This window comes from Ipomoea nil, unplaced genomic scaffold (assembly GCF_001879475.1).
Source record: "Ipomoea nil cultivar Tokyo-kokei standard unplaced genomic scaffold, Asagao_1.1 scaffold0302, whole genome shotgun sequence".
Taxonomy (NCBI): domain Eukaryota; kingdom Viridiplantae; phylum Streptophyta; class Magnoliopsida; order Solanales; family Convolvulaceae; genus Ipomoea; species Ipomoea nil.
In genome coordinates, this window is record NW_017616730.1 from 2,698,110 (window position 1) to 2,723,522 (window position 25,413).

Below are 25,413 nucleotides of genomic sequence, written 5' to 3' on the forward strand. Positions count from 1 at the left end.
GTTGTCTAGTTAATAGTTGATTGTGTTGAATAATAGGTAATAACGGATTGTTTTAACTATCACTTTTTATACATTGAATCACAAGTTATAACTCAATTGACATATCTTTAGTTAAATTGACCAGACTATTGATGGTTCTAAGTTCACCTCCTTGTATGAAACTATTTATTGGTTTTTTTTTTTTGTTTGAGTCAGTTAGCTAGGATCATTATTTTACTTAGAGTGAACATTTAAGTAACATATGTGAGATTTTCCATTAAAAAAATCAACCAAATTTATAATATTTTCTGGTAAGTTTTGACCGACAATTTGGAAGTGACCAAAATTGAGTAATTAATGAACTAAATTGACAGTTTTGAAACTCGTAAACTGCAATTAACAAAACCCCAATAGTCATAGAATTAAAAATGAAATTTACTCTACCATATAATTCAACTCGTTAAATATCGTGATCTTACATATTCATTCATTACAATAAAATTAGACTCACAATATGATACAAAATTTAGTATAGTACTCTTAAGTCTTAAACCACATTACATGATACAAAATTTAGTACAGTGAGCGCGGGGGACTCGCCATCACCTATATACACAAATGATCAGATCCTGAGCCTGAGCTGCAAAGAGTTGTGGAAGTTGGAGATCGACAAAACGGGCATTATATTGCAATCTGCAAAGGATTCTTTAAGCCTGGCGAATATCAATGGCTGACTGGTCCTGGTTGTTGGCTGACCGAATCTCTCCCGTCTGCACGCCTGTGGCTGTGGATGATGAACCTTCATCTCCAGCAGCATTTGCAGCAGCTTTTTGCCCCTGCCTCTGCTTCGCCTTTTGAGCCCAGTCGACGAGGCTGGCTCGTATATGATCGTCAAATATCGACTGCTTGAAGTGGCTTCCCATCTGCACATCATATCCCATAGATCAACAGATTAAAAGACAACAGGGAATTGAAAGGAGCTGTACTGTTCAGGAATGGTTTGGTGCAGATTATTGCAGAACTTGCCTGTGTAACAATGGCATACAGTGGCAATGTGCTATAGCTGCAAAGTAACTGAATGATAAACCTGCAAACAACATCTCACAGCTAAAATTTACATACAGGGAGAATCAAGGGAAAGCCCGGGCCCGGGGGTAATAGTTTGTTATACTTCAAGTGATAGTCAAAACTCCAACAAATGGAAAAGACATGACAATGCCAAACATCTTGTGTTCAGATGACATGTAATGATTCTCTCATATGAGAGATCATGAGATCGCGCCTCAGTGGAGGCGATGGTGACTACACTAGCTATTACCCGTCATTTCTATAGTGAGCATAACTAATAAAAGTGTGTTAAAAAAATGGTCAACAACAATATCGTGGGTGGGTGTATTAGAGGATGTTACAATCCAGAAGGCTGTAATAGATTGTTATACTAGGAGTGATAATCGAAACTCCAAAAAATAGAGAAGACATGACTATGTTTAAATGATAGTCAAGGACTATATGTTTGTTATACTTGGAGTGATAATCAAAACTCCAGAAAATAGAGAAGACATGACTATGTTTAAATGATAGTCAAGGACTATATGTAGAAATGTCACAACAGTTAAAAAAAATGTAGATATTTATACATTCGTCATTTCTATAGCGAGCATAGCTACTCACAAACGGGTATTGAAAAAGTGGTCATTTTACCATAACAACAACATCAGAGGGAGTTAGTGATCATACCCTATGACGAGCCTAGGCACAAAGTACTGGGATTTCTCCATTATGCAGGAATGAATGCCATATTCCGTCTGCAAAGGGATTAAATCTACACTGTGAAATTGTAAATGCAGGAACAATCAAGACCACCAAGGCACAGTCAGTTTTACTTACCCATATCAAGAAGAAGAATGCTATTTCAAAAGCATTTTGGAAGAGAATGAAGTGTAACAAATACAGAATAATTCTGGGGCGGTGAAACCAGAAGTGATCATCTGAAGGATGCACAACCAGTTCACCCTCTATGGCAGCATGCTTCTCAGCAACCTCATGAGCCAATTGTATAATCACATGCTGCAGCTTAGTACCCACAGCAATAACAAGCTGGAAACACAGAACAAACTCGTGAAAAACATTAAGAAATTAACCCCAAAAATAAAAAATAAAAAAATTAAAAAGAAATTAGTACTGTCACTCACTCCAAAATGAATGAATGATACCCAAAAATATGTATGCCAATCTGCATTACCGAATAAATGTAATCAAATCAAGAAACAGACTGTAACAGAAAGTAATCTGAATACTTTAATGGACATGAAAGGATGCAATGGTAATTGCAGGATGAAGAGCTTGGAAAGTTACGTACTGTGAATGTTCAGCAACAAGAAGAGAATGACAAATATCCACAAATACCAACTGTAAAAACATAAAAGATACTTAAAAAATCATGACAGTGAAAGCGCTGCAACTGGTTACTGAAAGCAAAAGAAGATTATAAAATGACGGTTTTAACATTTATTATGAACTTCTCATTATCACTTGCCGAATTCCAACAACTTTCTTGAAATCATCTTCCAACGCGCGAATCATGTACTTGTGGAAATTGAACTTTGGATTTCCTCTGCAATGCGTCTGTGAAAAAAAGTTACTGTAAACACAGCATCGAGCAACTCTGCAGCATGTAAATCGAGAAGCCAATGTATCAAAACTAATAGACATTTGGAAATAGTTACCATAATGAATCCCAAACGAAGTGCCATATAATCTGTCTTGGTGACAGAACCATAAAACTGCTTAGCAAAGGAGTGCTGCAAAGCTCAACAAAAAGGAAGGTAAATCGAAATTATTTTTGTTCCAATCATGTAAAGGAAAAACAAGGATTTTTAGCATTTCTTTTCCATTTTCAAAAAGAATATAGAGAATAGCAGCATACCAACCAACCCAAGATAGTTGAACGTTTACCAATGCCCTTAAATCGAGACTTAATGAAATCATGTTGTTGGACATCAGTGATCCCTGTTTGCATAACAGCAGAGAAGCACGGGTATTCAATTCATAACTAGATTAAATAACAAATGTACATCTAACACTTTATGAATAATGAATTAAATCATCAGAAAGTATTATTCTTTACAAATCAATAGTTATTACTTATTACCGTCTAGGAAATTCAGACAAAGATGTATCACAACAGAAATAAACCAGAAAATGGCCAGGCAAAAACTATACCAGGAGGTCCAGGATTGATCCACTAAAGAATTAGATAAGAGAATCCATACCAGACTCAGTCTCAGTCTGGTAACTAGCTTTTGCAATTTCATCCTCCCAGATCTTCCATTGCCGTATCTACACCATGAGTTAACATATCAATGCCAATCATTTCAGAAACAGAACACTGCAACAAAATATCAATGTGCAATCGAAGTAGTTCTTGAAAGTTGAACTGACCCTCAGTACTCCAAATATAAGGGTAATGAGGGTAGATGTAATGTGCACGGTTGCCAAGGTAAAGATAAAGATGTGCAGGTGATGCAAGGCGTGGACAGATAGTATTGGCATCTTACCCTGCAAAAATAAGTATGTATATACTGTTAGAATCTGACTCCCAGACTCAGGAGAGACAGTATTCTTAGAGCTAGATTAACCAGATCAACTGATAAATAAAATGTCCTCACCTAAAGGGTAACCACGGTCAAGTTGGTATTGAATTGGTAATCACAAGGTTACAAGTTTCAAGTTCCACTCTCAGCAAAAATGACTTATCAATATTCTTGATTTGAGTCAAATCAACCTAGACTAGAGATGTCAACGGGCGGAAGCGGGAAATGTATATAGTTGTATCTTAAATACTTCTATACTTCTATACTTATATATATATATATATATATATATATATATATTCATGGTGGGGTCAGGTCAGGTTGGGAGAGTACTCTCCATCCCTGCTTCCATCCTCAACCGAGAATTAAAGGGGTCGTTTACTTCATTTTTCTGTTTTTCCATTTCCAGTTTTCCATTTCTCCATTTTTCCAGTTTTCCTTCTCCATTTCTCCAATTTTTCATTTCTCCAGTTTTCTCATTTTCATTCCCTATTCCTCCAATTTTTCATTTCTCTAATTTTCTGATTTCATTAAATACAATAATCTCATATAGCATTTGTACATTTCTACAACAAAGATATAATAATAATAATAATAATAATAATAATAATAATGGGGTGCGATCTCATGCAAATGGCCGCTCAGGTGCGAAATGCAAACCAATCAGGGCGCGCCACATGTCAACATTCAATGATCGGGTGCACCTAATTTCACCTACAAGTGTACCTACTTTCACCTACAAGTGCATGTAATAACTATATGTGAACCTAGTTATAAATATATGTGCACCTAGATCTGTACACGTGGCGCGCGCTGATTGGTTCGCATTTCGTCCTAGACGCGCTATTCGCACCAGAACGCGACCCTAATAATAATAATAATAATAATAATAATAATAACGAAATTAAAGGAGAAAAACAAATAATAATAATAATAATAATAATAATAATAATAATAATAATAAAAGAAGAAGAAGAAGAAAGAAAGAAAGAAAGAAAGAACAGGCAAAGAAACGAAAGAAAAGGAGAAAAACAAATAATAATAATAATAATAATAATAATAAAAGAAAAGGAGTAATAATAATAATAATAATAATAATAATAATAATAAGAACGAAAGTAAAGGAGAAAAACAAATAATAATAATAATAATAATAAGAACGAAAGTAAAGGAGAAAAACAAATAATAATAATAATAATAATAATAATAATAATAATAATAATAATAATAAAAGGAAAGAAAGAACAGGCAAAGAAACGAAAGAAAAGGAGAAAAACAAAAAAAACAAAGAAAGCACATTAGTACGTGCACAGGAGGATTCAAACCAAAGACCTATTTAAACCATGCACTGTTTACCCGCGTCCCCTTCCTCTCTTCCATTTGGAGATATCCAAATAATCTTTCTCTAAAATTGTACATAAGGTTGGAGAATGGAGAGGAGTTAGGAAATTAGAGATAAGATTTTAGTAAACAAATTTTCCATTTTTCATTCTTCCACTTCTTCAATTCTCTGTTTTTCCAGAAAATTCTCCATTTTTCTATTTTGGTAAACGACCCCAAAACTTCTCTCTATTTCCGTCAAGGCGGGGTTGGGTTCTCCATTAGTACAATTGACATCTCTAACATAGATTGATCATCCAATTATGATCACAATGCGGGATTTACCACGTGCCCACTTAGTGTTTCCTTGTTACTCCAAAAATAATGTCATCATCGTGTAATCTAAGATCCCTTTATATCCTCTCATATACTATATCGGGCTAGAGTGTGGAGAATCATTAGGGTTGGATGTTGGGAGAAGAAGAAGAAGAATAGGAACAAACTATGTTACCTTCTTAGCGCAGTAAGGAGCGCCTTCATCGTGGAAACCGAGCAGTGGAGGCGGCGATTGCTGATTATCGAACTCTGCGCCTGGGTAAACAGGAGGAGCCGCCATTTCAGACTCCACAGCGGCTTTTTCCTGAGGTCCCGTACACGGAAGCATTTGATGCATCGCCTCCGGAGGTATGCAGATTTTGCTTATGCGATCTTGAAACACAGCCAGCAGCAATGATATAAACCCCAACAGCATCAACTCTGCACCCACACATTTGGTTATCAATTCATGAATACATCCTCCTGGTCTATGTGGTTCAGCTAAGTTACCATGATTTATACATCATAAATGCTCTGTCCGATCCGCATGGGTAGCTCAACTGGTCGTGAAAGTTAGAAAGAATTACCATGGATCGAGTCTTACCAGCGACCAGTGTGAGAGCAACCTCTCAAAGTGAGAGGCTCCTTGTGCGCAGTAATCAAAGGTTCTCCCAGATGCAGGTCGGAGTGTAGAGCACTTAGAGTTGGGGTTCAACCTTTTGGAAAGAATAAATGCTTTATCCTTAGAGTGTGGAAGCCCTTGAGATTATGGATTCAACCTTTTAAGAAGAATTACCTCTTCTTATTTCATTTCTTATTTTCTTGAGTTACAAAGAAACCATAGCAATACCAGAAAGTATGCACTAATAAATTCAGAAGAAGATAGTTAACAGTATTATTAGGGTTGTCATGCCTGAGCTCAAATATAAGTAGGTTTTGAGAGAGGAAGAGGGAGGAGGTATGAACTAACCTTCTTCAACTTTATGGAGAGCTTCGTATAGGGGCTTCATATTCTTCCGCTTCAGATGCTGAACAAATTGTTAACAGATTAAATCAATTCCAGCAATATATATATATATATCCCCGCCGGAGCGAAAAGGAAAAATGTTGATTTCATTTCAAATACAACGGATTATTAATCCAATCCAATTCGAACAGAAAAGGAGCTAGAAATTATTTCACGGATCCCCATATCAAAAGATAACCGCTTGCTTCAGAGCAATGAGGCGTACGTGCGAGAAAAACGCAATCGTGATTGGAAAAATTACACGTTATATGAAGAGCACGAACCGATCCGGTGTAGTGCAGGATGCGTTCGACGGAGAGGGAAATGGCGATGATGAAAGTGCAGACGGCGGCCACCACCCACGTCGGCGAGTACGCCAACGAGTCCTTATCATCCCCCTCGCCCATTTTGTATGTATTTCCTTCTCCACCGCAGCAAATTAAACCCGATCAAATTCAGAAACACTTCTCGCTCGCTCTTCGCACACTACTCGATCCTCGCTCGGCGTAAGCTGTTTGAATTGTAAGAAAAAACGTTGAAAGGAATTGAATATGGAGTCCACGAACCTTGAAACAATCTAAAAAATTGCTGGAGAATTGAAAAAGGAACGAATATGGATTTTCGTAGGTGGATCGGAGAGAATTGTAAGACGAGCGTGGACGTGATCCGACTTTTTCTTTCAAGTTAACGTGAAAACATGCAGCGAGTGGGGCATCATTGCATCAACGATCCTGCGTACGTTGTTTTACCGCGTTTGACGTCTGCATTCATTATCACACCTTAAGTAGCATGCAAATGTATAGAATTGGAAGTTTGGAACCATGCTTTCAAAAATTAAAATAAAATGGGCACACTTCTAGCGTTATTATGAGGGTTAGTTGGCTTTATGTTACAAATATTAAAGGCTATTTTGATTTGTGTTGGGCTATTTATGCTTAAAAGTCTACACTTGAATATTAAATTTCGAAATTAAATTGACTCGACTTACTTCTTCATAGATTTGTGGGCGGGTTATATGAAGTCCAAACTTAAAGGTGGATATAAGCTTAGCTTATTGCATTTCATTTTAAAAATATAAGTTAACATTAATAGTTGTTGGTTATTTTATTATTTATATATATTTATTTAATTTATTATTTTTTAAATCAATTTACATTTTATAATATCATTAAGGAAACATTTGAATTGATTAACGGGGCAAACACTTTTAGCTGTGTTAATCATTATGTTGAATTATTATTAACTTATGTTTATATATATACAACTTATGTTTATATATATATATATATATATATATATATATATATATATATATATAATTCTCATCAACAATGGACTATTTCTTTATAATTATAACAATTCTTGAAAATAAAACCAAAAAAAAAAAAATAGTTATAATGCTTAATAACATCAACAACAATAAATTGTAAAAGTAATTTAAGAGCTAACTAAATAGTACAATATACGTCATTTTACATTTAAATTAAATAATTAATTTATTGAACACATTTTCTATAATCAGTTGATACTACTAATTGGTCAAAAGGTAAATTTTTATCTTTTTGTCCTATGACTATTGAGGTATTGCTAATTGTAATCAAAGAGTTTCAAAATTGTCAATTTAATACCGTAACTATTCAGTTTTTCTCAATTTCAATCCATTTGGCGATAATAACCGAACAAATTTAATGGATAAAATAATGAGAGCAATTTATTATTTTTCTTCCCCTCTTCTCTTTCTTCTCCATTTCCTTCTCAGCTGGAAAATTTTTCTTTCTCCTCTTCGAACGTTTCCTCAAAACTCAATGCAATTTATTGAATTTCAATTTCGACAGGATTTACAACACATGTAGAGCACTGGAAGTCTGGAATACCCTTTTTTTGAAACTACTAGACTGCAATTTAATACCGTAACTATTCAATTTTTCTCAATTTCAATCCCTTTGGCGAAAATAATCGAAAAAATTTAATGGATAAAATAATGAGAGCAATTTATTGTTTTTCTTCCCCTCTTCTCTTTATTCTCCATTTCCTTCTCAGTCGGAAAATTTTTCTTTCTCCTCTTCGAACGTTTCCTCAAAGCTCAATGCAATTTATTGAATTTCAATTTCGGCAAGATTTACAACACATGTAGAGCATTAAGAGTCTGAAATACCCTTTTCTTAAAACTACTAGACTGTAATTAACAACATCCCAATAGTCTTAAACAAAAAAATAAAATGTTCTATTGCTCAAAATAACTAACTCAATTAGTTAACTGACAACCACCCACTTAAAATTTTTAGAATCTTAATCTCCCATCTAAACACAAGTAATTGCCTAGGACTCAAAGGTGATGCATCACATATTGTGCTGCACAACAATTCTATGCATGGTGTGTGCACTAAATGCAACATGACACATATTTAACAAACTTAAACTTTTCAGTTTGAACTGTTATTATAGCTTGAATATGGCAAGTATATTAGATTCAATTTCAAGCATATTAGATTCAATTGATTAACATAGTATGATAACAAAAAATTGTCCCCTTCAATGTTATTAAAATTTATGTATGTGATAAACAATAAAATAGTTAGAGACCAATACTAAAGTATTAAGTATGTGTTTATGTGAGCATTTGGATATGAGGAAATGGGAATAAACAAAATTTTGTGGAAGTCTAACTCATATTTCCACTTATGAGCTCAGCCCTTCTTTAAAAAATTTTTTTAAAAAAATATCTTATATTTTTCATGGGATGGGCTGGACATTTGAAAGTTTCACGCGCCCATGGCAAATTATGCTCTGCATCCAATAGTTATGTTGTGCAACCGAATGCACCATGCGCATAGTGCATATGATGCAAAACGACGTCGTTTTGACTAAAACGCGCGTCTCACTTAAAAAAAAAATCAAGTTCGATTATCGACAATAGCATTATTGTGGATATATAGTTATGAATTTCTGGAGATATAGTTATGAATTTATGGATATTTAGTTCATTCATTGTGGATATTTAGTTCATTCATTGTAGATATTTACTTCATTCATTCACTGTGGATATATAGTTATGAATTTCTGGATATTTAGTTCATTCATTGTGGATATTTAGTTCAATCATTATGGATATTTAGTTCATTCATTGTGAATTTTTACTTCATTCATTCACTATGGATATATAGTTATGAATTTATAGATATATAAAAATGCTATTGCCGGGAATCGAACCTGATTTCTTTTTTAAGTGGGACGCGCGTTTTTTAACCAAAACGACATCGTTTTGCATCGTATGCACCATACGCATGGTGCATTCGGTTGCACAGCATAATTCCATGTGCACCATGGTGCACACTGATTGAAAAATAGCATCGTTTTACTTAAATAAAAATAAATAAATAAAATCATTTTGGATTGCCGTTAGTTACGTAAACATATGTTCATAATTTTATAATTTCTCATTCTGGATTTATAGTTATGAAATTATAGATGTGTAGTTATGCAATTCTGAATTTATAGTTATGAAGTTATGGATGTGTAATTATGCATGCAATTCTGAATGTATAGTAATGAAGTTATAATTCCACATTCTGAATGTATAGTTATGAAGTTATTGATGTGTAGCTATGCAATTTTGAATGTATAGTTATGAAATAATGGATGTGTAGTTATGCATGTAATTCTGAATGTATAATTATGAAGTTATGGAAGTGTAGTTATGCAATTCTGGATTTATAGTTATGAAGTTATGGATGTGTAGTTATGCAATTCTGAATGTATAGTTATGAAGTTATGAATGTGTAGTTATGCAATTCTGGATTTATTATTATGAAGTTATGGATGTGCAATTATGCAATTTTAGATGTATAGTTATGAAGTTATGGATGTGTAATTATATAATTATCGATTTATAGTTATGAAGTTATGGATGTGTAGTTATATAATTCTGGATGTATAGTTATGAATGTGTAATTATATAATTCTAAATTTTTTTTTCTTTTAAGTCAAATGTTAAAACGACGTCGTTTTTACAACCGTGTGCACCATGCATAGTGCACACGCTTGCACGCATAGCATAACGCTCCCGCGCCCATCGCCAACATAATATTGTCACGGCCCACCTGCAAAGCCCATTAAGGTGTGAGGTCCTCCGTGAACCCGCGCACACTGAATCGACACCTCACGGAGTACACAGTACACTTAAACAGTTAAACACCAAGGCAAAATCGGACGAATCCTAAACTATGAAGACGAGTGGAAGAGACATACGGTGACGTGGCGGAAATCGACCGGTCAATCGTCAAATAAAACAAGTAGATAAGACGCATGATTATGATATCCAAGTATTCTTAAACTTTTTAAAAATATTTGTTGAGAACGATTTTAGATTAAAAATAAAAAAGGTGACTGCAAAAAATAAAGTAATTGTCACTATTATATAAATGCCTTGTTTAGCAATTAGCGATTAGCGTTATCGCATTATATTAACGGTTCATATATAGCGGATTGTGTTAATAAGTTTGACCAGAGAATTGTATCAGCGGGTTGTAAAAAGATGTTTGATAAAATTAGCTGTTTAGATTGTCGGTTAAAATGTAAAAAGAACTAAAAAAACAGTCATAACAATAATAATAACAATATTATTATTATTATGTAATTAAAAAAATCCTTAACAAGATACTATAATAATAATAATAATAATAATAATAATAATAATAATAATAATAATAATTATTATTATTATTATTATTATTATTATTATTATTATAACAACAACAACAACAACAACAACAATAATAATAGTAATAATAATAATAATAATAATAATAATTATTATTATTATTATTATTATTATTATTATAACAACAACAACAACAACAACAACAACAATAATAATAGTAATAATAATAATAATAATAATGAGTAATAATAATAAAAAATAAATAAATACATAAATAAATAAAAATATATATCGAAAGTAAAAGAGAAAGAAGGGGTTGAACTCCTCTATAAGAAGAGTTCAATTCCCCATCTTTCTACACTTCCCCATCTAATGTGTTTCCACATCGGATGGGGAAAGTAAAAGGAGCCTAAGGCTCATTTAGGCTCTCTAGATTATTGTTATTATTATTTTTTAATAGTTATAATATTAACATATAGGAGGGCATTTTGGAGAAGGAATTAATCTTTCCCAAAACGCTAATTCAAAACGTTGCATTTTGCAGCGTTTGGAACTTCAATGGTTTGGAGCAAACTGATGCTTCAAACAGCTGAGTTACCAAACGAAAATTTTGACATTTTAACATGGTCAAAACGTTAAAAATGACGAATCAGCCATTTAAAAAACAAACCCATAATATTTTACAAATTTTTTTTAGGACGAGCTTAGTCAATTGGATAAAAATTTAGTATATTAAGTTTAACCAAGAGGGTATAAACAAAAAATCAAATTGTGACATTATCGTATGAGAATAATGTCGCACATACTTAGTCACTCAGACCATTAATTGTTACATTTACAAAGAAAATGACATAATTTTCATATTAAAATTAAAATCATATTATCAAGAGTATAACTTAAGTAGTGAAGTAATTTCAACACAATAATTTAACATGAGAACAAATATTTAAAGTTTAAATATTACATTATAATCTACTATGAAGTTCACATATAATTGTATTAACGGCGATCCGTTTTTTACAACTCACGAGCTAGATAGTCGTTTTCTAAGTAACCATCACCATACACATGCATTTCAGTCCCCCCAAAAAAAACACTAACTAGATGTATTCAATCACATTCCTATACCGACTGATCATCATACCCTGACATAATTCAATATATTTCACTACTTATCAAATTAGAAAATCAGGCTTAAATATTTGTCAAGTTATTAACTTAGTCACCACAATTTTATTGGTTTGAACCGGTCAAATATACACAACATATGTTAGTTTACTTCTTTATATTTATTTGTCGACAATTCCACCCTATAAAAACCTACACTTTATTCATGAGTTATAATGTACTTCGTAGTCTTTACTTTGTAATAGCAAATTAAGTCATTATTTCACCATTTTTTATTATTAAATTAACAACAAAATGACAATTTTATCATTTCGTTGAATAATAGAATAAAAGTGCCATTATTATAAAGAATATTAATTAACAAAAGCTAATAATAAAATTATACTGTAATTTATTTTCTCATGCATGTAACAATCAAAAATCTATATTGTAACAAAGATAGGTTTATTTTGTAATGACTTGATTTTTTTTTTTTTTTATTAAAGAAAAAAAACTCCATATTGTGGGTCCAAAACTCCAAATACTCGGTAACATTTACTGGGAAAAAAAGAAAACAAATTCAACAATGACGTCATTTGCAATGCATATTTTTGCACTTATTTTAGGAAAAAAATCAATAAATAGAGCGAGTAATTGAGTGGAGAAAGAGCAAAGCAGAGAGCATTCAGCCTCCCATTGACAGTGAACGCAGTTAGAGAGAGAGAGAGAGAGAGAGAGAGAGAGAGAGAGAGCGAGGAAAATGGAGGAGATAGGGTTTTTAGGGATGGGGATAATGGGGAAAGCTATGGCTATGAACTTGCTCCGCCATGGCTTTAAGGTCACTGTTTGGAATCGCACTCTTTCTCGGGTAAATATGGCATCTATCTTTGTTAAACGGATTTTTGCATAGATGAATATGGTTATGTGCGCATATATTGTTATTGATGATTTGAAGATCTATCTCGTTTAGATATAAGTTGTTGGAATGGTTACTGAATAGTGATGACTGACTGATGTGGTTGAATCTGTGATAGACAGCAGTAGAGAAAACTAAATTCAAAAATAAAAAATCCATAATTATATTTGGCTGTGGTATGAATGCTTAACTTTATATTTGAACTGATGATAATATTCATTGTCCTGGTTCTAGTGTCATATACTCCGTATTAGATTATGGTTTTACTTGCTGGTAAGTGATAATCAGTTTAAAATTTCACTTTCAAATTATTGAAAAGGTAGCTTTTTTTATCATTCCCCCCTCCAAATTTACTATAGGAATTTGGAAATTTACAAATGCTGGTTCTTAAGTTGACTTATTAATTAATGATATAGTGAATGATATAAAACAAATAGCTAGGTTGTTTAACTGCCTAAAGTTTCTCGTGACAGTCTGCAAACCGAATCGCCCATGTCTTAGCTAGGGGATCAGTCAGTGGTTCCATAACCCTCCCTCTATTATTCGGGATGTTCTAAACTTGGATATTACTCTGTACTAATTAATTAATCGTTGTTTGTTAAAAAAAAAGTTCACTTATTAATGGTTTGCCTTGCGCCCTTGCATGATGACCCAGATGTTTATGTCTTTGATTTACAATGATGGAACTAGCGATTATTTACATGCCAGCAAGTCTTGCCTACTATGTCGTTCATTGAGAATAAAATACATCCTACCAAGCCAAGGAATGCATATTCATCATGATATTTTCATGGATGCAGTGTGATGAGCTAGTTGAACATGGGGCTTCTGTTGGAGAAACTCCTGCAGCAGTAGTAAAGAAATGCAAGTATACAATCGGAATGTTGTCTGACCCTCCTGCAGCTCTTTCAGTTAGTCAAGAATTCAACTTCCTGATTCCTGATTGGTGTTTATAGTTTTGATATTCTAAAGTTCAGGACCTTACTCACGTTTGATTATTGCTTAGGTGGTTTTCGACAAAAATGGTGTTCTTGAGCAAATATGTGATGGGAAGGGTTATATTGACATGTCAACTGTTGATGCTGATACTTCTTCGAAAATCAATGAGGTCTGAACTAGATTCCCAACCGTGCTTCACCATCACAAGGTTTTCTATCCTATAAAATACTGGTTTCACTTCACTTGTATGTGAAACCATCTACTTCTTGTTAGTTTGGGAGAAGAGACCAAGGTACAAACCTCGGCAGCGGCAGTGTGGGGATTATGCCCAAAGTGGGCAGATCCCTTGTGCGCATCGGCATTTGGCCCTTTATGCTGAGCCATTGAGTCACCGTGATTTACATCCTACCAAATACTTCATAATCAATATTTATTTGCAATAGGAGAATCACACATTAGCCAAACAAAATAATTAGTATCTTACAAAAGAAATTCCACAACATTTGTGAAATTGAAGAAAACATACACAGAGATGCGCGTTACACTGTTGTGCACATCATTGCATATTTGCTTGATTTAGGATGATGCTCCTCTGCATAATTTTATGGATTGCAGCTTATCTATGTTGTAAAATAGATGAAAGGAGGTGAGGGTAGAGAAAAGAATGGAAAGTTGAGTGGCTAATATTTTTTTTTTTTTACTATGACTCTTGCAGGCAATTATCTCTAAAGGTGGTAGTTTCCTTGAAGCCCCAGTTTCAGGCAGTAAAAAGCCCGCTGAAGATGGGCAGTTAGTTATCCTATCTGCTGGAGATAAGGTAAACATACATGTCTGCACGGTATCTATGTCATCATTATCTTATGGCGCATTTCTTCTGATATTTAAAAAAAAAAATTGTAATACCTTTTTTTCCGGTTTACCGTAGGCTTTATATGATCAAGTACTTCCTGCTTTTGATGTATTGGGAAAGAAATCCTTTTTCCTGGGACAGGTGGGGAATGGTGCAAAAATGAAACTTGTTGTTAACATGGTAATGGGCAGGTAACAAGTGGTGCTTGTATTATTGCTACAATTGTTTCCATTTTTTAACAAGATGTGTGAATGGAGTGGACAATGGTATTCGGGAAACTGTATGCTCTTTTAAGCTATATAACTAAAAGTTTGTTTTCTTTTATTCCATACGATTGAGAAATTCTTTCCTCTTCCAAATCCATGTTCACTATTCTTGTTTTTCAGGGTTCTAGATAGTACTATATGTATAATGGTGTGCTTTGATTCTCAAAAGTAGCCAATGGCTCTTAGTTTCTCCATTTACCCTCCCAAAAGAATAAAACTAAAGGAGAGCTTAAAACAGTAAAAGAAAAAAGCATGCATGTCCTTTGCAAAGTTCTTATTTTCATTTTCTTTAAATGTATAAACAAATCCCTCTTAGATATGCACATTTAAAGATGCAATTTGTAGATTCAATCAAACAAAGTTAATGATTTTGCTGAATTGACTTTGCTATTGTCTATTCTGCAGCATGATGAATGCATTTTCAGAAGGACTTGTGCTGGCTGACAAAAGTGGATTGGAACAGCAAACTCTCCTTGATGTGTTGGTGAGCAAATTGGTTACATATTCTATATAAATAACCTGCAGATTTAAGACTAAAATTTTGAAAATTTCTTCTGGCAGGATCTTGGAGCAGTTGCTAACCCAATGTTCAAGATGAAAGGACCTTCCATGATAAAAAATAATTATTCCCCCGCATTTCCTCTGAAACATCAGCAGAAGGACATGAGGCTGGCCCTTGCTCTTGGGGACGAAAACGCAGTGTCAATGCCCGTTGCAGCTGCTGCAAACGAGGTACGACATTCATCAAATGATCTTGTAACATGCATTGAAGTTTTTTGCTTTACCGTTTTACTTGGGGACATCCTTTTGGGGTTTTGTTGCTCATTCTAAATTTATTTATCGTTCTGGCATGTTATTTGCTGCTAGGCATTCAAGAAGGCCAGGAGCTTGGGTTTGGGTGACCTCGACTTTTCAGCTGTGTACGAGACTGTCAAGCACGCCCAGCCTTGAATCTGATAACACGGATCTGTATTTCAGATGAGGATCACTTGGATAGGAATAAAGACATCACCCTTCGGGCCTTCTCTGTAACATTTTCTTGTGTGAAAACTGCATCCTCCTACTGTGGATCACCTGGTTGTATTCTTGAAGTTGCTTCTTAGTTGATGAATTGAACTATGCACAGTAATTGCAGAATTGTCCCATAACCTTTCACATTGGTTATACACATGGTTGCACTAGGCGCTAGGCATTAGTCGGGCGCCAAAAAAATAGTGGCACAATTGCAGTTTGACAATTTTACTGTGGTTGTTTTCAACATTCAATCAAATAACACATCCAAATAAATGAAATAATGATAATTAATAAGTCATAACATCAAAATAATATTAAAAAATAAAAATACTCAAATACTTCAATCATCCAAAGATTCAAAGTATCAAACTAAGTATACGGGGACTAAATGACATCGGTCAAAATTGGATGAAATTGGCCGAGTTGGCCGCTTAGGCTAATTTTGGCGATTTCGGTCGAATTTGGTCGATTTTGCCGCTTAACCGGCCGCCTAGGCGCCCGATTGATTTTTGGGCGCGTAATAGTAAAAGCGGAACGGCCTAGAGGAGCCTAGTGCCTAGACGCCGCGTAGGCCGATGAAAGCGGAAGCGGAACGGCTTAGAGGAGCCTAGTGCCTAGACGCCGCGTAGGCCGATGAAAGCGGAACGGCCTAGAGGCGCACGCCGCCTAGGTCGATGAAAGCGGAACGGCCTAGAGGCGCACGCCGCCTAGGCCGATGAAAGCGGAACGGCCTAGAGGCGCACGCCGCATAGGCCGATGAAAGCGGAACGACTTAGAGGCGCAAGCCGCCTAGGCCGATTTTTACAAAGTGGTTATACATACACTGATACAGTCAAATATTAAAGGCAAACTAGTGTCAAAATAAACAAATTATATCGTGGGTGGTAGGGAATATCCCGACCGACATAAGCTCCACCACGACCGACCTGCCTTTGTCTTTCTCTTCTGATCTTTGCAGGTGGCAGGTCGGGCTTTTTCCATGGAGACCCCGGTCGGGAACGGCCGGAAGTTGCACGAACGCTGGTGTCGACCACCGAGCGGTAGCCCTTCGACGAAAGAGCTGGCACAAGGACGCGAAAGGACGCGTGGCGGCTCTTCATGGCGACAGACAGGGCACCCGGGGGGATGACACGTGGTGGCTACGTGGAGGACATGCCGAACGGCTGGAATCCTGTCCCCGGCATAGCGGCTATAAATACCCACAGTAGCTACAGTGTAAAGGACTTTTGGACGATCGATAGGTTGTTGTTAGAGAATCCCGACCGCACTCAGTCGGTACTCAGAGCAACCAAGTAGATTGTACTTAGGGCCTTTACCGTGATCAATAAAGATTTTACTTGCTTTAATTGGTCTCGTGTTATTTTATATTGCTTACATATAATTAGCAGTATCAGTGGGTGCGTACTGTGGCAAATTATATCGTGCACCGCAGTGCATAATCGATTATGCACTGCGTATCAAAACGACGTCGTTTTGTTTAATGAAAAGAAACAGCATCTGTTTCCCGCCGTTCCGCACCCTTCCGCAAAAAGTAACTATGTTATTCAGTTTTTATTTTGTATACACTGCAATTTCAGTTCAACACAACTACAATTTCATTTCGATATTTATAGACTCAAATATGTGAAAATGCTATTTAATTTTATTTTATCTACATTATAGTTTTATTAAAAACAACTACATGATCATTTTGATATAATTACAACTTTATTGTACAATATACACTCAAATATGTGAAATGTTATTCAGTTTCATTTTATATACACTGTAGTCTCATTTCACCACAACTACAGTATCATTTTGATATAACTACAACTTCATTTGATAATATAAAAATAATACGTGAGACAGTGTCGGTTTAGATATACTATAGTATCAGTTGGTAATTAACATACAAAAAAATACGTGCTCCGTTAAAATTAATGGCGCGTCATTTTGACCGTGATGTATGTGCACCGCGGTCCACGATATAACGACTGGGAATTGCCTATTCTGCCCAAAAATAAATAAAAAATCCAAGCACTGCGGCCCGGATGATAAAACGGGTCGGGTTACACACCGAGCAGATTTTAGGGGTTTTCGGTACTTTTGAGTCCTTGGGGAAGGGTTTTTCATTTTCTGTGTCTCTCACACCCTCTCCTTTTTCCTTACTAGTCGCAGCTGAATCCGAAGCCAGACCAGAATCAAATCAGCAATGGCTGCCTTTGTCCCTCCCCCTGCCGCCGCAGCTCCACCTGCGGATTCAAAGCCGGCGGCACCGGAAAAAGTCGATTATATGAACCTGCCTTGCCCTATTCCATATGAGGAAATCCACCGCGAAGCTTTTAGTCAGTATTTTATAGCTATTCGCCTTTGATCTCATTGCTTTTCTCTTTGTTTTTATTCTTCATTTGAACTTGTTACCTTCTCCTGGATTCTATGGAGCTTGAAATGGAATACAGGAATGCTAGTTGCGCTATTAGTTTATTCCAATTTTATTACTGTGAATACAGTTCCTAAAACCTTGGAATTCATGTCGAACTTTTAATACAGTACTCCGTGTTATCAAGTGCTTAGTTTTTCTTCTGAGAGCTTCTTGGCGATTATTTCTAGGAAGAAAATTTGCAGAATATGATTTGTTGAAGACAATAAGTTACACTGTCTGAATATCTATAGTTCATATTCAATGTGCATGGCCTCTAAAATAATGAGCAGGTAATGTTTACTGTGTAGGCTAAGCATGTAGACAATCTTAGCTGCATGTTATCATCATGTAATACACTCACAATGTCCTGCAGGTCTGTTATTATTATTAGCTGTCATCATAATCTCATCACCATTACTTTTTTGGGTAGTTGTGAACCATTTGGTTATTCACTGGTTTCATGGAAGCTTTTGTGATGTTAAATTAGGGTTTGAATCATTCCAATCCAACAATTTTAATTCATTTTTTACTATCTTGATAGTGTCCTTGAAGCCAGAACTTTTTGAAGGCATGCGGTTTGACTTTACAAAAGCACTTAATCAGAGATTTTCACTTAGTCATAGGTACAATTATATATGTATATATATTTTCAGTGGAAGATGCTTGGTTTTCACTGGATACCTTCCTTTTATCCAAGGAAGGGGAAACTGTTATACACTTATACTGTGTTTGACATGGTTGGTTTTCCTTTTCATGGTATATCAGTGTGTTCATGGGACCCACAGAAATTCCTTCTCAGTCGACAGAAACAATAAAAATTCCAACCTCTCATTATGAGTTTGGTGCAAACTTCATAGATCCAAAGGTGTGTAGTTGAAGTACTCCTTTCTGAACTATTTGGACATCTTGCAACAATCTTATTTTGTGAATACTGCATGTTTGTTACAGTTGATGCTTCTTGGGAGGTTGATGACAGATGGGAGGCTTAATGCTAGGGTGAAGTGTGATTTGTCTGAAAATCTTTCTTTGAAGGCCAATGCTCAAGTAAAATATAAGATCTTTATAGTTTTATCTTTATTGTCTGAAATTTTTGATGCAGTTATTTCTACAAGAATGCCTAGATGACTCTTGTTATGTTTTCTTACCAGCTCTCAAATGAGCCACATATGTCCCAAGGGATGGTCAATTTTGACTACAAGGTAATGCCGTTGCACTAATAGGATTGGTTTTATGCTTGCATTTTAATAATTCTTGTTCTTCTGCTACATAACCATCTTATCTATGTCTACCTGGCTTTGCCATGGTACAATTTTTATTGTAATTTTATGTTTTACATGTGTATGCTCTAGACTGGGTGAAGTCAAGATGATAATAGGTTTCTACAATTATACTCAGGGAAAAGACTATAGGTCTCAATTTCAACTAGGGAATGGTGGATTGCTTGGAGCCAATTACATTCAGGTGAATGATCAAGTCTTCTTATGCTTACTTTAGACAGATTTATTGTCCCAAGAGAGTGAATAAATTTTTTATTCAATTATTTAAACACGCATATGCATATACATACATATATTCATACATACATTTAAACAGGCATTTACAGCTATATATTTCTAATCAGGTTAAAGTTCAAGGTGTTCTGACCTTTGCAGTCTGCAACATGCTTGAAATATCTTTTGTGTACAGTATCTTGTTTGTTCAGATGATTGGCTATAATCCCTAATGAGAGTGTAAGGTGCATGAACATTGTTGTTTGTCTTAAGGATAACATAAGTGAATGAAAATATCATGCGAATCATCCAGCTTGAGTGAGTTGCCTAATAACTTACATAAGATAGAGATTTGGTGAACTTGACCATGAGTCTGTAAAAGTTACCTTCATTGAGAGTTCCCTATTTAATGAATAGGTTGATCAGTTTGCATGTGTATCCTCAAGTGTAACATAAAGGACTCCTCAAATTTAATATTGCATTACACATTTGCACTAGTTTATCTGATCATGAAGTTTCTGAATTATTACTCTAGGAATAGTCTGCAAGTGCCTGAAATTTCTGATTAATAAGGGATTGCTCTGGATTCCTTAATTTATTGCATTAGTTACCATATTCTTGGGACTAGAGATCAACTAGTTATCTTAATATTTCACTTAGGGCGTGTTTGATATAGTGGTTGGACTGTTGGAGCGGTCTACCCCTCCAATTGTAGAAATTTCAATTGGATGGGTAAGGGTGGGATGAGTGGAATTGGAGTTATCCAATTACTAATCTCACCATCACTGTTCTAATTGCTCTAATCTGACACTCCACCAAAAGGAGCCTTAGAAAAGTGTAGTGGAGTTGTGCTCTCTCTCTCTCTCCCAACCCACATATTATACATTTGTGTTTTTTTATTTTTTTATTTTTATTTTCTCCAACCACTATATTTGGAGATTAATATTACTGATTCGGTAAATTTTGCCTTATCCTGTCCTTTGTATTTCATAGCAAGAGATTTAAAAGCCCATGGTAATATTTTCTGCCACTTTTAATCATTGAGTTTTCCCTTGGATCCCTCAACTCTTTGCATTAGTTACTACATTTCTGGGATTGTGATCAACTAGGTATCATAATAACCCACTTAGACAATTGCAATGGAGATGTGTTACACACATACACATATATATTTTTCCTCAGTTGTTTCTTCTCCAGCTACTATGTTTGGAAATACATTGCTTATATGGTATGCTTTGATTTATGTAATCATTTTCATTTCATAACAAGATATCTCAAAGCCAATGGTGACAATTTCTCTCACTTTTAATTACTGAATTTCCTTTCAGTTCGAATTCCATAAAGTTGAAGGCAAACATATACCTGTTCACCTTTCCATTTGATGACCTTGGTTTGTCCTCTTTGATTAGCAAGGTCATGTATGCATATACAAGTGCAGTAAAATTTAAGTGCCTAAAACTACAATATGTTGACAACCCTTTAGAGGAAGTTAGAAATTTAGAATTAAAACTCTTACTTTAAGCTTCATAGTTCATACCATTGATCCCATTTCCCAAAAATTTCTTCAACCAGTGACCACTTAGCATGAGTTATTTATGATTTTTCCTTTTTTTTTTTTCTTTTTGGGGGGGGGGGGGGGGGGGGGGGGGGGTGATAATGACCTGATGATTTTGGATTCTACTCCATCTCTCCTTATCCATCAATTTTTTTTTTTTTTTTTTTTTTTTTTTTTAAATTGATATTCTTTTACAGAGTGTGACTCCACATTTATCTCTGGGTGGTGAAGTATTCTGGGCTGGACAGCATCGCAAATCAGGCATTGGTTATGCTGCTCGGTACAACACAGATAAGATGGTATTGCCAGACCTTTTTTAAAGTGTTTGTTCCATTATCACTTACATAGTATGCATTCTCTGGTTTAGTGACTAGGGCCAGTTTGTTGAAAGATACAATACAGCAATGAACATTTTTTTTTTAATCTTTTATCCCAATTAGTATTCGAAAATTTCCAATGTCTAACATCCTTTGCAACTCTTTTGGTCGTTCATTTAAATGGTCTCAGACTCTCAGTATAATATATTCTTTACTATTTCTATCATTACGTGTTTAAAGGTCAATTTGGATTTCATGTTTTCACAAGCAATCTTTGAAACATGAGGGTTAGATGTGGAACTTCTATTTTTCTCCTCAGTACACATAGAAATATTGAATTGAATGTCTTAAAGGCAAAAGGTTCCAATTTCATCTGATATTAGAAAATTAAGTTGTTTATAGGTGACAAAAGTTTTATGGTTTTTACTTGTCTTTATTTATTTTCTGTTTGGTTGTTTGCATGTGTTGTTTGTAATTGGACCTTTTTTTTACTGGATAGATGGGAATTGGGATTATATAAGTTGATTCAGCATTTATTTATCTAGTATTGTTTGTCATTCTGCCTACAGGTTGCCACAGGACAAGTTGCTAGCACTGGACTTGTTGCATTAAACTATGTTCAAAAAGTTTCAGAGAAGGTAAAAAACTATGACATCTTTTGCAGATGTCTGTCCTGGTCATGCACTTACATTAAGGCATTTCTTCAATGCAGGTTTCTCTAGCAACAGATTTCATGTACAACTACATTTCTGGAGATGTCACAGCAAGTGTTGGTTATGATTATATTCTTCGGCAGGTAATTTTTACTCTTGTAAATCTTCTAAAACAACTGTCATGGTCCTGCACTTTTTTCTCTTTGATTTTTCCTAGTACTCCACTCCTTTGGAATTGTTGGAATTATCACTGGTATTGATTATTAATTGTTAAGAATAATGATTTTTATGATTAAACACGTCAACATTGTTCTTGGGTATGCCTTGGTGGCCATATTTCTTCACATAAGCATCTTTAGAAGTCAGCAACGCTGATCTTGCCAAAGTCATTTTCAAATCCCAATCCAATGATGTGCTAGTGTAATAGTTTTTGTATGTATGGAACAATAAAACCTCAATATATTTTCATGATGTTGGACCTTATCATCCACATACATAAATGATAGACTGATCTTTAATATTTCTTTTTAAAACCATTTTTCACTCTCTTAAGGTGATTGAATTGCATAGTACTTTCCAACAATATGTACTTGCAACATCAGGAACTGGCAGAGAGAAATAATAAAGCTAATATAAGTAAGAGAAATCCATTACTTGCCTGGGAAAGACATCTGAGGAAAAATGAAAGAGCTGTTCTGCCCCACTTTATGTGAAACTTTTATGAGCTTGGGACTTGCATCTTGTATAACTTTCCCTTTTCAACTGGTGATAGAAGATGTAAGTCTTGAAAGAATGAATTATTTCTGTGCAATATTATGCCTGGCCTCTAAAATTTTCTCAACTAAAAGTTATCAAAGGCAAATCTGCAAGGCTAAGTGTATCTTGCTGAAAATGTGACTTTTATGAAAATTCTAAAGGAGAAATAATAATAAAAGAAAAATGAACCCCACTTGATACGAAGTGCTTTCGTAAGCATACTCATAAAAAAATCCCAATCATGTGTATTCCATCCTGACAGACCATTGTGATACAATTCTTTTTGTTGCATTTGGCAACATGCATTGTTGATAAGACACTTGCAAACTATTCACAATCTCTAAATCATTGGTTTCAATGGCAGTGTCGTCTGAGGGGGAAGATTGATTCCACCGGCTGTGTTGCTGCTTTCTTGGAAGAGCGATTGAACATGGGTGTGAATTTTATCCTCTCTGCAGAGGTACCCGTTCTCTACTTTTCTGCTCCATATAGTTATCATCCTTCATATCAGTTGCCAATCGAAAATATGGTTTTTATTTATGGGTGCCAAGCAAGACAACTGTATAATTATGAATCTCCACGAAAGAATAATGTGCTTTCAAATAATGTTCTGATGTGCGCATATATTATGGCCTGCAGGTTGATCATAAAAAGAAAGATTACAAGTTTGGTTTTGGGCTTACAGTAGGAGAATAGAAATGTGAGGCTTTTAGATGTTTCATCATTCATCACCCAAATACTTGAGCTGAATGGTGGGAGCGAGAGTCTTTTGATTGGTGATTCTTTATTCCGTTTTTCATTAGAATCAAAGCGACAAGTTTTGTACTTTTCTATTGATTGACCCCCTGTTAAAGTTAAAAGGCCCCAGCTGCGCAACAACTAGCACCAGTGTTGATTTTGCAGTTTTGGAGAAATTAGATGCCAGTTTATAGCTGTAGAATCTCAATCTTCTCTATAATTCAAAAGAATGTCTATTCTGGCTTCTATACATTTGTATGCAACTGTGAATTAAAAGCACAGATTGCTGTTGATGGTGGTGAACCAGAAAAGACTTGTGTGTGTTTGAAGATAGGATTCTGATGTGACGTTGATAACACTCATTTCATTTAATATTTCCTAGTACTAGTATTCGTAAGGTCGACTTAGCAGCCCATGGATTTATGGATGCATACAAATCAGTGGGCTCTCCCAACTTGTGTCGGCCCCCTCAATGGGTTTTCTTTTATTGTGTGTTGATGACAGCCTTCTAGTCGTAGATATTCTCTTAAAGCATGATATTTTAGTTATTAAAAAAAAATTTAAAGGATTATGAACTTGATTCAAAATTTTGATTTATGGGCAAACTTTTAGTCGATTAGTAGACGGTTCTTATGAAGAGTTAAATTTAGTACTTCATAGTTATTAAGCTAGTTGTGTGACCAATTCAATTGAACTGGTTACCATATGCTTCAAAATTGGAACTAGGTGCATAGGGTTTTTAAGAATTGTGAAAAGAATAATAGTGTATGTATCATTCTTTATTTTTTTTTTGGAAAAATGTATGTATCATTTTTTATTTCATATTTTTACGTTGACTTGACATGTTCCAATTAATTCAAATATGTAGCAGAAATTTTATTTGTTGGGAACATTTATTTATTTATTTTGGGTGAAAGAAAAATACTACATGAATTTCTATTTTTTACTCTTAATTTTTACTCTCCCTCACAATTTCTTGATGTAGACACTTTTTTTGGAACCCACATAATGAAAATATCCAATTCTTGTTTGTCAGATCATGAAATAAAAGTGACAGAGTTAAATTTAGAAGTACATATAGTAGAATTCGGAGGAAATTTTTGGAATGGTAGTTATGTTAATGCTTTGTTAGGGAAAAAAAAACACCCAAACAGGGAGTCGTAACGTCTTTGATTAAGATTGATGAGGATGGTACGGATAACGACCCACTGCCCTACCTGCCTCCATGGTGAAAAAAAAAAAGTTATATAACTTTTAAATCTAAATTTTATTTCGTGATGTAATAAATATTGATAAATTTTTTATTTTTTTGTGTGTGGAAATAAAAGTTGGTAATAAAAAATAATATACATATAGTATTTTTTCTTTTAAAAAAAAAAAAACCGTCAAAAACAGGCGGCAGGTGGAAAGTTGGAAACTAATTACTCGTATAATAAAGTATACTCAGTAATAATTAGTTAAATAATAATATTATAATTAAATTATACTCCGTCTTTTATAAAAAATGATAAATATAGTACTCCGTAATTATTATG

At 34.7% G+C, this 25,413-nt stretch overlaps 3 protein-coding genes across 3 annotated transcripts; 2 read left to right on the plus strand and 1 right to left on the minus strand.

The window, feature by feature from the left end:
* Positions 1-427: 427 nt before the first annotated feature.
* On the minus strand, positions 428-7,067 carry LOC109162692 (MLO-like protein 1). Its single transcript, XM_019311380.1, has 14 exons — positions 6,498-7,067; positions 6,178-6,235; positions 5,404-5,648; positions 3,421-3,537; positions 3,252-3,318; positions 2,906-2,988; positions 2,706-2,780; positions 2,516-2,604; positions 2,339-2,388; positions 2,172-2,212; positions 1,867-2,076; positions 1,717-1,784; positions 1,006-1,066; positions 428-902 (listed from the first exon to the last, which is right to left on the minus strand). The coding sequence occupies exons 1-14, from the start codon at positions 6,618-6,620 to the stop codon at positions 687-689; spliced, it is 1,503 nt and encodes a 500-aa protein (XP_019166925.1). The 5' UTR covers positions 6,621-7,067; the 3' UTR covers positions 428-686.
* Positions 7,068-12,723: 5,656 nt separating this feature from the next.
* Positions 12,724-16,096, plus strand: LOC109157876 (glyoxylate/succinic semialdehyde reductase 1). Its single transcript, XM_019305730.1, has 8 exons — positions 12,724-12,848; positions 13,697-13,807; positions 13,903-14,004; positions 14,551-14,652; positions 14,761-14,876; positions 15,357-15,435; positions 15,513-15,683; positions 15,819-16,096. The coding sequence occupies exons 1-8, from the start codon at positions 12,741-12,743 to the stop codon at positions 15,900-15,902; spliced, it is 873 nt and encodes a 290-aa protein (XP_019161275.1). The 5' UTR covers positions 12,724-12,740; the 3' UTR covers positions 15,903-16,096.
* A 1,938-nt stretch (positions 16,097-18,034) lies between these two features.
* Positions 18,035-24,268, plus strand: LOC109164084 (mitochondrial import receptor subunit TOM40-1-like). The gene is made up of 11 exons (XM_019312840.1): positions 18,035-18,292; positions 18,911-18,992; positions 19,135-19,234; positions 19,318-19,413; positions 19,518-19,568; positions 19,765-19,830; positions 21,612-21,713; positions 22,301-22,369; positions 22,444-22,527; positions 23,505-23,600; positions 23,780-24,268. Exons 1-11 carry the CDS (start codon positions 18,160-18,162, stop codon positions 23,834-23,836), a joined length of 936 nt encoding a protein of 311 aa, XP_019168385.1. The 5' UTR covers positions 18,035-18,159; the 3' UTR covers positions 23,837-24,268.
* Positions 24,269-25,413: the final 1,145 nt, after the last annotated feature.

Coding starts and splice junctions, on each gene's coding strand:
- LOC109157876 (XM_019305730.1), top strand. CDS start 12,741: ATGGAGGAGATAGGGTTTTTAGGGATGGGGATAATGGGGAAAGCTATG. Junction 14,877..15,356: donor GTTAACATGGTAATGGGCAG/GTAACAAGTGGT, acceptor TCTATTCTGCAG/CATGATGAATGCATTTTCAG. Junction 15,436..15,512: donor AAACTCTCCTTGATGTGTTG/GTGAGCAAATTG, acceptor TTCTTCTGGCAG/GATCTTGGAGCAGTTGCTAA.
- LOC109164084 (XM_019312840.1), top strand. CDS start 18,160: ATGGCTGCCTTTGTCCCTCCCCCTGCCGCCGCAGCTCCACCTGCGGAT. Junction 19,831..21,611: donor TTGGAGCCAATTACATTCAG/GTGAATGATCAA, acceptor ATTCTTTTACAG/AGTGTGACTCCACATTTATC. Junction 22,528..23,504: donor ATGATTATATTCTTCGGCAG/GTAATTTTTACT, acceptor TTTCAATGGCAG/TGTCGTCTGAGGGGGAAGAT.
- LOC109162692 (XM_019311380.1), bottom strand. CDS start 6,620: ATGGGCGAGGGGGATGATAAGGACTCGTTGGCGTACTCGCCGACGTGG. Junction 2,781..2,905: donor CAACTATCTTGGGTTGGTTG/GTATGCTGCTAT, acceptor TGAGCTTTGCAG/CACTCCTTTGCTAAGCAGTT. Junction 1,067..1,716: donor GTGCCTAGGCTCGTCATAGG/GTATGATCACTA, acceptor TGTTGTTTGCAG/GTTTATCATTCAGTTACTTT.